The sequence below is a fragment of the Puntigrus tetrazona genome, unplaced genomic scaffold (assembly GCF_018831695.1).
Source record: "Puntigrus tetrazona isolate hp1 unplaced genomic scaffold, ASM1883169v1 S000000001, whole genome shotgun sequence".
NCBI lineage: Eukaryota > Metazoa > Chordata > Actinopteri > Cypriniformes > Cyprinidae > Puntigrus > Puntigrus tetrazona.
Genome location: NW_025047681.1, coordinates 3,930,187 through 3,941,030, shown reverse-complemented (window position 1 = coordinate 3,941,030; position 10,844 = coordinate 3,930,187). Strand labels below are relative to the sequence as shown.

At 36.1% G+C, this 10,844-nt stretch overlaps 1 protein-coding gene across 1 annotated transcript; it reads right to left on the bottom strand.

Moving 5' to 3' along the window:
- Window positions 1-1,212: 1,212 nt before the first annotated feature.
- LOC122331511 (NACHT, LRR and PYD domains-containing protein 12-like) lies at window positions 1,213-8,848 on the bottom strand. Its single transcript, XM_043228946.1, is given in 11 exon segments — window positions 1,213-2,216; window positions 2,301-2,347; window positions 2,421-2,594; window positions 3,367-3,540; window positions 3,640-3,813; window positions 3,920-4,093; window positions 4,490-4,551; window positions 4,553-6,090; window positions 6,093-6,343; window positions 7,648-7,787; window positions 8,775-8,848. Coding segments are annotated over 10 exon segments (3,255 nt in total). The 5' UTR covers window positions 7,767-7,787; window positions 8,775-8,848; the 3' UTR covers window positions 1,213-1,674.
- Between the last annotated feature and the right edge of the window lie 1,996 nt (window positions 8,849-10,844).

The window sequence follows — 10,844 nt, the reverse complement described above, 5'->3', positions numbered from 1 at the left end:
TTGTATGTATATTAAATGACACGGACACCAGGGCTATAACAATGGGATTCAGATTATTTACTGAAATCAGCTGCTGATGACATCACATGGGTACAGGTGGTACAATCATTCAAAATACAGGACATAAAGACAACTGTCCTCCAACTAATATGCCCATAAAAGTCATTTGTCCAAATCCCCCAAATATGATCCATCAGAGCATTTTCATGTTAATGTTTTGTACTCTTTTATTTGTGGTGTGATTCCAGTTTCTGGTAGATCAGTTGATAGGGAATTCTTTTATTTGATGATAAGTAATCATATGATTATAGAAAACACTATCTTAGAGAACAAACATTTTCATAAACTGTATATGCACTATAATTATGATTTCTGTAAGGGGGTGAATTTAGGAGTGGTGTTACTCATTCGTATGAACTACACCTAGTAAAACATACAAATTACCATGAGAACGGTGTAAAACGTCCACATGCTGCAATAAATAAAGCATGTTGATTGGTAATGACAGCCATATGTCATTTCATGACAACAATACAAACATGACACTAAAAATTTTAATTTTTATAAGGTGCTTGTACAAACGACCCCATGTTAGAGGACAGGCTCCATAAAGCACTATATTAATGCATATTTTTGTAGAGCAAAGTAAGCAGACAGTAAAGTGAATGTTATTGACTTCTATTAGTGAGAGCTGAGGCTCAGAGGCTGCTGTAAAGCAGAAAAGCAAGCATTTCAGAAGAATAGATGCTGATGAAGATTTTCACGTAAACAGTCAGCAGATGGAAGCTCCTGAAGGATTGGAAACAAAGTGAGATTGACTGTTCAGCAGCGATACCGTGAGTTTACAGAATTCGTTTAGTGGACTGAGAGTTAAATAGGTGCAGACAGATGTTGGGAAAAATCTTCCTTGTTTCCCTCCCAGGTTCAGGTCTGTCAATGATGAGACTTACTATTAAATTTAAAATCTTAAGTTTAATAAAGTCAGAATAATTGAGACTGAGCTCAGGATACAGAAAAACAGCATTAAAGGCAGGCAGGGCAGTCCTGTATGCTCACACTACATTTCACACAATATTTATATTCTTGTGCTTGGGTCTTCCTCCCACTCAGGGTGTCCTTCACAGAACCAGGTGCAGTTGTTTCTTTTCGACTAGTAGATGAGCTCAGCAGTCTCCATATCTTGTTTCTGTAGATAAGACATTTTGCACAGCACATACACATAATATCAAAAGGAAAAACACAGAGCCTTTATGAGGCCTGGGCACAGTGCTTCTATTGAGTAAAACCTGTAAAACATAAATCCTTTAAAACATAAATCCCACACAGAAAAACAAAGCACACCATCAGGAGACTGATTCATTCTGTTCAATGACATTCATGATTGCTCATATTGTCATCAGTTCACATCGGTGACGCATAAGTTTATCAGGAAACAGATCAAATGATACTTTAGTTACATTTGATGATCAGTTTAATATATTAATAATATATTAATATCAAAGCAACTTTATTAATGTGAAAATTAAATATTTAGAACAGTATATGTGCCCGATTTAGATTTATAACTTATAGATGACAATGGAAAATGAATTAATGCTAATGTAACCATGTCAGGCCTGATTCAACTGTGTGCATGTGAACATTAGAAAGAGGACTGGCAAATATGGGTGTGTGTTATTTCATCTGACACAGAGAAACTGATGAATCATAATCAAGCCTGAATCCAGCGTAGAGGGGTTCAGTGAATGTGGTGTTGAATGTGTGTAAGTGTGTGAGTGTGCGTGTGTCAGAGACGCTGTAGAAGGACAGAAAGCCAGCTGACATGTCCACATACACTCCTACTCTATTAGAGGATGAATGGATGTTGCCTATATCAGTGTAGTTATTACAGTGCCAGACCGTGAATCTGTTATCAGAACAGTACAGACTCCAGGATTTGTCTGTGGATCCGAACTTACAGTCATCTCTCTTTCCTTTCCTGTTGATTCCTTTAAACGTCACTGATATTTCAGCATCATCTCCACTCCATTCAGCCTCCCAGTAACAGCGTCCAGTCAGACTCTTAACACACAGGACCTGAGGAACATCATCAAATCTCTCTGGATGATCAGGATATGACGCCATGTGATCTTTCACATGGGTGACCTTCCTGTTCTCATTAGACAGAATGAGTTGTGTATTTGCCGTGTTTGGATCCAGTGTGAGATCGCAGGCATCTGAACACAAGAAGAGAGGAACCTTTATAGCAATGGAAAAAAATCACTGGACAAGTATGTGTGTGTGTGCATTTGTAGACCTACACTTTTGTAGTCCTGGTGTCATCCTGATCTCTCCTCCATGATCCACTCTATAAACACAATAATATAGATCTGCATCATTCACACAGATGTTCAGTATGTCAGTATTAGTGTTTTACATACTTGAGTATTTGCAGTGTATGGTTTGGATCCTGCAGTTTCTGGTTTAGAAGCTGGACTCCTGAATCTCCTGGGTGATTGTAGCTCAGATCCAGCTCTTTCAGGTGTGAGGGGTTTGATCTCAGAGCTGAAGACAAATAGCCACAGCCTTCTTCTGACACCATACAGCCAGATAACCTGCAGATGAATCGAAACGTCTCATCATATACAAACACACTCAAAAGTTGTGAATCTAAATTACATATTTCTCTATCCACATCAAAACACACTGGACTTTAAACATCAGCAATAATGTAACTCACTCAAGTATCAGCCCTAAATTAATTATCAGTGTGTGCGCAGGCTCATAGGTTGAGGGTGAACCAACACCACGGTAAGGTTATAAGGAGGTGTTTTTCCTCTCCGACAATACATTTAAATAGAAAGTCATGAAATAGTTATGTCACCTAGCAACATCCCAACATGAATACTCGAAATAAATGATTTGTTATTGAAGCAGCTACATTCACAAATCACTATAATTTGAACAAAACATAATGTGTTTTCTCATGTGAGCTGTTTGGAGTAAATAACTGTTGTCTTACCTAATGCAGCAAAACAAAATATTTAAATGTTAATGGATTATATTGCCTATAAATCATAAAACAACACTCCCTTTATAATGAATAAAAAGTAATTCAGTAAATTCAAGTTCAACCACTGATATCACATAAATTATTTTACTAATGTCCTTGCTCTTCTTTCTGAATTTGGAGACATTTCAGTTGTATTGCTATCCAAAGTCAGACAGCTCTTAGATTACATCAAAATATCTTTAAAAATATCTTAATTTTCATATTTGGGTTAACTAACCTTTTAAGACATTATTGATTATTGATTACAGCCATACAAAGGAAATTTACTTCCAATTATTTTACCAAAACCAATAAAATGAGTGTGAAAATCAGACCTCAGTATCTTCAGCTGACAATTTAGACTCTTCAGTCCATCAGAGAGCAGCTTCACTCCTGAATCCTGCAAGTCATTGTTACTCAGATCCAGCTCTCTTAAGGCAGAGTTTGAGAATTGAAGAGCTGATGACAAACTCTCACAACACTGAGCAGTGAAATTACAGCCAGCAAGACTAAAAGAGAACACACACAATAACAGTCAGATTATCTACAGACACACATCAAAATTATGACCAGCTGACTGTAAATGATCTCTTGTATGTTCTTAATACCTCAGTATCTGCAGCTGACAGTTTGGACTCTTCAGTCTATCAGAGAGCAACTTTACTCCTGAATCTTGCAGGTCATTGTTACTCAGATCTAGCTCTTTTAGGATACAGTTTGAGGACTGAAGAAATGATGACAAAATCTCACAACACTGAGAAATGAGGTTACAATGAGAAAGACTGAAAGAGAGCAGAACATACCCATCAACAGTCAGGTCATATACAAACACACATCAACATTGTGACCAGCTGACTGAAAATGACATATTGTATCATTTTAAAATACCCCAGTTTCTCCAGATGACAGTTTGGACTCATCAGTCCATCAGTGAGCAGCTTAATTCTTGAGTCCTTCAGGTTATTGTTACTCAGATCCAGCTCTCTCAGTACAGAGTTTGAGAATTGAAGAACTGATGATAAACTCTCACAGCACTGAAGATTGAGATTACAGCCAGAAAAACTAGAAAAACGTAAAATAAAGTTGAAACCAATGATACAATAAAAGACATGTAAGATAGTCAGGTAAGGCAGAATAGCCTTCCTGATAAAAGACCAAAACCAATGATTATTGGTTTAATGTGGGTAAACTACCTGCCATATGGACATCAACTTGAGATAGTCACATATACGTTATTACTAAATATAATGCAGAAACTTACAATTTCTGTAAAGCTGCTGTGCAACCATTTGCAGTGTAAAGACTGCTATACAAATAAACTTGAATTGAATTGAATGTTATGACCCCATAAAACTCTAAGCTTGCTATTCAGAAGAAAATCTCTAATGTATGAAATTAAAAATTTTAAAGATGCTTTATTAATCATGACTCTTCATTTTTTAATGATTAAACACTCACAGAGCTTTTCTGCAGTTGATTACAACTGGTATCAGTCTTCTTCTCCCCTCATATGATGTATTTGAATTTCATGAGGTCCAGCTCATCCAGTGTCTCCTCCGACATCTGAAGCATGTAGGAGATTGCTGAGCAGTGAGCAGGAGAGAGTCTCTCCCTTGAGTGTTTGTCTGATTTCACAAACTCCTGAATCTCTCTGGACAGAGTCTGATCTTTCACTTCCAGCAGACAGAGGAACAGACTGATAGATTGACTAGCGGAGAGATAATAAATACTACCAGGATCTTTGATCTTCTCTTTAATGTACTCTGTGGTTTTCTTGATGGTCTCTGAGCTGTTCTCTGTGTGTGGCAGTAGATCCTGTAAGAGTCTCTGATTGGACTCCAATGATACGCCTAGCAGAAACCGCAGGAACAAATCCAGGTGTCCATTCTTACTCTTCAGAGTTTTATCTACTGCTGATTTTAGTAGATCATCCATAGAGACTTGATCAAATCCATAAAATCTGAATTCATACAGTGACTTTGTGTTCCTTATTAAATAGCAGTAAAACACATAGAAAGCAGCAAGAAACTCTTGAACACTCAGATGAATGAAGCTGTAGACTTTCCTCTGATGAATCACAGACTCCTCCTTAAAGATCTCGGTGCAAATCCCAGAATACACTGAGGCATCAGTGACGTCTATGCCGCTCTCAATCAGGTCCTCTTCATAGAACATCACATTGCCCTTCATCAGCTGTTTAAAAGCCACTTCAGCAAGTTTCACAATCACTTCTCTGTTGTACTTCAGGAGTTTCTCTGGATCTCTTTCTTCATACTTCTGGTTCCTCGTGTTGATCTGAATCAGCAGAAAGTAAATGTACATTTCAGTCAGAGTTTGAGGGATTTCTGCTCTCAGATCTTCTTCCAGGAGCTTCTGAAGCACAGTGGATGAGATCCAGCAGAAGACAGGGATGTGGCACATGATGTGGAGGCTTCTTGCTCTTCTGATGTGTGAGATGATTCTACTGGCTTGATGCTGGTCACTGATTCTCTTTCTGAAATATTCCTCCTTCTGAGGCTCAGTGAATCCCTGAATTTCTGTCAGACGGTTGATGTACTCGGGAGGGATCTGATTGACTGCTGCTGGTCTGGAGGTGATCCAGATAAGAGCAGAAGGAAGCAGCTCTCCTCTGACAAGGTTTGAAATCAACACCCCTACTGATGAAGATTCATTCACATCACAAACTTTCTGAGCATCTGAAAACATCAGTGTGATTCTGCTTTCATCCAGACCATCAAAGATGAACACAACTTTACACTCCTCATAAATCTTTGGGTCCATATCTTGAAGTTCAGGATGAAAGTCCAGCAGAAGTCTGTGAAGACTGTACTGATGATCTCGGATCAAGTTCATCTCTCGAAATGGAATCACAAACATGAAATCTACATCCTGATTGGCTTTTCCCTCTGCCCAGTCCAGAATGAACTTCTGCACAGAGACGGTTTTTCCGATTCCAGCGATGCCTTTAGTAAGAACAACCTTGATTTGTAATTTCTCCTCAGATCCTGGTTCAGGTGAGGCTTTAAAGATATCATTGCAGTAGATTGGAGTGTCTTGTGAGTGTTGGGTCCTGTTTTTGTCTCCATCTGTAAAACCTCATGTTCTTCATTCACTCCTTCACTCTCTCCCTCTATGATGTAGAGCTGGGTGTAGATTCTGTTCAGGAGGGTTTCATTCTCCTGGAGTTTTGATCCTTCAAATAATCTTTCATACTTGTTCTTCATGCTGGTTTTGAGCTGGTCTTTGAGTCTCTGTAGTTCACCATCTACTGGTTGTGAAGCATCCGGATCTGTTTGATCATCTCTATAACCACTGCAAAAACACAGACATACACATATACACTCATATATATATATATATATATACAGACATACATATACATATAATATATAATTTTAAAATTTAAAATTTAAAATTTTAAAATATTTTCTTTGATTTGTGTGTGTTAAGTCCCGCCCTTGTGGGGGAAATAAAGGGTGTGAGTATCATTATAATACTGTGAAGTGTAAATAGTGTGTGTCTGTTCACACGAGCTGTTAAGTTTATTTTGTTGTTTAAGAGAGTGAAGAAGCCATTTTTCTTTTTCCATGGCCACCACGTACACAAGCGGTGATTTAGGCCTGTTCTAGAGTGAGTGGTGAGAGTGTGTGTGGGCCCACACACACACTCTTTCCCTGCCAATGACGAGATATCTCGTCAATTAGGTTATAACTCTTGTAGTTATGTCATGGATAGATTAATAACCTGGCAATATGAATGGGTATGTGTGTGCGCTTGATCTGTATATAAATAGTGTATGTGTGTGTATATATAGGCCCATATGTAGCTGTTTGTAGCCTAAATGTATGTGTGTGTGTGTGTGTATGTATGCGTGTTTTGGGTATCTGTTTTTTCTGTTTACTGATTACAGTTTCAATTATATTATTATTTACAGGTAAAATAATATGATATCTGAATGTATTTTGCTTAAAAATGCACTACTTTAATTCAAAAAATCTTTGTTTTTGTCCAGATTTATTTTCATAAAAATATAATATATATATTTTTCTATTTGAAATCAGAGGCTTGGTTTTTATTATGACATATAATATGGTCACATATGCATAGCAGAAACTATTCTGGACACCGTCCAATTTATCATCGAAAATGCTGGCGGTGGCTTTTTAAAAACACTTGCAGGGAAAGAGTTAATATCAGTTCGTACAGAGCTATAGAACTGAGTAATATTTTAAAATCTGAAGTGAATTACGCTGTATGCATAATTTATATATTTTTTATATATAAGAAACTATAGAATATTTTATATTAAAATTTTCTGGCAAATAGCCTTAGGTTTTTTTAATCTTATTTTTTAGTTTAAGTTTTACAATAAATATTTTAACTGTTACTATGTAAAAAAAAAAAAAAAAAAAAAAAAAAATATATATATATATATATATATATATATATATATATATATATATATATATATATATATATATATATATATATAAACATATAATAGATTATTTGTGTTTGCAAACCAGATGTCTCTGCTCTTTCTTCATACAGCATTCAGCGTGTATTTTCGGCTCTTCTTGTTTCACTGGATCACCTCTACATGTCTTTATACTCACCCTGGGTCAGGAGTCACTGCTTCATCACTGAATTCAGGATAAACGTCCATTGATTTATTACTCCCCAGAGACACACAGCTGGGTTCCTTCTCCTGCATCAATTTCTCTCTGTTGTCCATAATGAGAAACTGATACAAGGCCTATGTATAGAAACACAGAAAACAGTGACAGTGTAGCAATGATGCCCAAAAGGCTTGCACACCATTTTAAACCTCCATTTTAGCCTCAATTAATCCAGCAGCACTGTTTTGCACACAAACAGGGTCGATTGAGCTGAAATTCACACTAGTGTTCACACCTATGCATTTAAACGACACTTGGATGCTAAATAGATCACAGATCTGCAAATGTCCTGTTCTGCATTTGCATACTTTTGTTTTACTGGTCTCCACCTCTCTGTACTCCTCCCCCTTAAAACATAAACTTCACTGTGCTAGGTTTTAGTTAGATTTTTTTCTTGGAGATTGCTTGACAATTTTTCTTACAGATTTCTTGAAGACTTCTTGCAGATGACTACAGCAACGAAATAAAAACGAGCTTTACCAAGAATCTCCTGGTCTCTTCTTAAAAGAAGCTAAAAAAGTTCCCAACACTAGTATTGAAACTGGGAATTGATAAGCAGAATCAGAATGTTAAAGTTCAATAATAAGTTCAATGATACCCATCTCCATTACTGAAACACTTAATCAGAAATAAAGAAAATTTGCATACAGCAATATTCCCCATGGTTATACATGAATGGAAATAACTTTTTTAGAAGAGAGTACAGGTGGCAGGAGAGTGGAGAAGTCTCAGCAAAAGGTCCACGAGAAAGAAAATCTACAAACACAGAGACAGCCAACTCACGAGAGAACAACAGAAAGTGAAACGAGAGCTCCTAACCTTAAAAATTTCTAACTAGGAGTCTTAGCTTAACAGTGATTCAGGACCAATCCTCACAATTTTTGTGAGGAGGCGGCGCTGAAACCATTGCTAGCTATGACAGAGGCATTTAACTCGTTTAGTTCTTCGGTTTCTTGAGTTTATTGTCTGGTGTTAGTTCATCAAACGATCAAAGTGTACACAGATCTAACAATAAACATGCAAATACATACGATAAAACAGAAAATTAGAAGCAAATAACTTACTTTAAAGTGAGATCTGTGAAAGAGTCTCTAAATGTTCTCACCTACGATGGTTTAACGTTTGCTTTCGATTTGAACTGTTTGGCAGTTGGCATACCAGTTCTACCTGTTCCTGCTTGCCAGAATTCACCTGACGCATGCAAATGTGTGGAAAAAGAGATTAGACTGAGGATACATTTGATATGTGTATGTGGAAAATACTTTGTTTTTAAACGACTAAAGACAAAAACAAAGCTTAGAGAATTAAGGAAAAACATTTTCCTCAAGTTTCCTCAGCCTTTTAAGTTAAGGTTTTTCTAACAGTAGTAAACAAAGATTTACTAAAATTAGCTAAATCCTACGGCCAGATTAATAAGAAGATAAATTCTTCAAACAGTGGTACAAGAGGATGTGGTTCACGAAACCTATGAGAAACCAAAGCAAAGTCGCTACACAGTAAAATAAGCAGTGTTAATATAACACTTAAAGAGTTAATTTTAACACTTCTTTGGAGCACATATGGTCCCACTCTATCGAGAGTAAAAATAACACTGACTGTAGTGTAGAATTTATAGTGTAAATAAAGCACCATAAAGTGTTAAAAAACAACACTGAGAGTGTTTTTATTTACACTTGTTATTGTACTAGAAGTTTAACACTATGGGGCACTTAACACCACTAGTGTTATTTTATTTTTATTTTTTTAGATTACTGTTATTCATAGTGTTCTTATTTGGTGCAAAATATGTATTAAATACATTCAAATATTTAAAAAAAAAATCCTTTACACAGATGTAAACATGTAAACATGTTTATTTACAAAATGGGCAAAATGGCTACTTTAAAACATGTATACAGTTCCGACTTGTCAAAATGATAAAATAAAAACATTTTGAAATAAGACCTGCATTGACAGCTAAGTAGTAACAAGACTGCAGTAAGGTACAACAAACCAAAAGAAATTATCAGACCCATAAGACATTTGCATATCAAAAGGTTTGTAATAAATTAGTTCATTGACATTGAACACTTTCAAGGATTCACAGTGTCTTGGTTCAATTCTGTAGGCATAACGATGATCATCAAAGCAAACAGTTTTGAGTGGTGATGCAACCAGTACCACAAATTCATTTTTAACAACAATATCTTTGATTTTAAAAAACACTGGCAAATCAATGTCCAGCTCAATCTGTAAAACCCAACAAAGCAGAAAAAAAAAGCAACTAAGGGCAAATTTATTATCTTTACAATGCATAATCAATATAACTTTAAATCACCACAGATATTCTCTATTGTCCTTAATTCACAGAAAAATAATCTAAATCACATTAATAACTCAAATGTTCTTACCAGGCCTTTAATATCCAAATAACGTGGAAATTCAGTTAGCACATCAGTGCATCTGCTTGGGTCATGAACCATCTTGCGACGATACTGAAATGTCTCCCTCATCTTGACCTTTACTGTCACCTCCTCTGAAGTATGCTTCATAAGAGAAACAGCTTCCCTATACTGTTCTTCGGTCAGGATAACTTCTGTGCTGAATGAAGCTTCTCTCTGCGCAGATGGGCCACCAAAAGACTGGGGGACACATCTACGGATCTCTGATGGTGCACTGTTCCTCTGAATGTTCTTTATTTTCCATGACAAGTACCCTTGTCCACTTTGAGGGTCATAATAATGTTCCTTAAAAAATGTTTAAAGTAAAATAAGACATCAATCTACCACATACTTATTTAACTCATTTAATTAATTTACTTACATAACCAAGCTTTGCATATGGATCCTAAGATATGGAAACAGGGCAATGATTCCTTGAGCATACAGTTCTCTTACTTGTTTGGGTGGAGATGAGCTGTAATATTATAGAGAAACAATCAAATATGAATTGAAATTTAAATAATATTATTAACTTTTAAAATTAACTTTTCCCAGCAGTTAACACATTGCACTTTATAAAATTGCATCATCAAGATGAGAATTTGAATGTCACAGGCGTTTGCTACAGAAGAACAAATGTCACATTAAATTTTATCCTGATGCCTTTTTAAATGTACTCGTTCACCAAAAATTCAGTTTTGTATTTTTCCCACA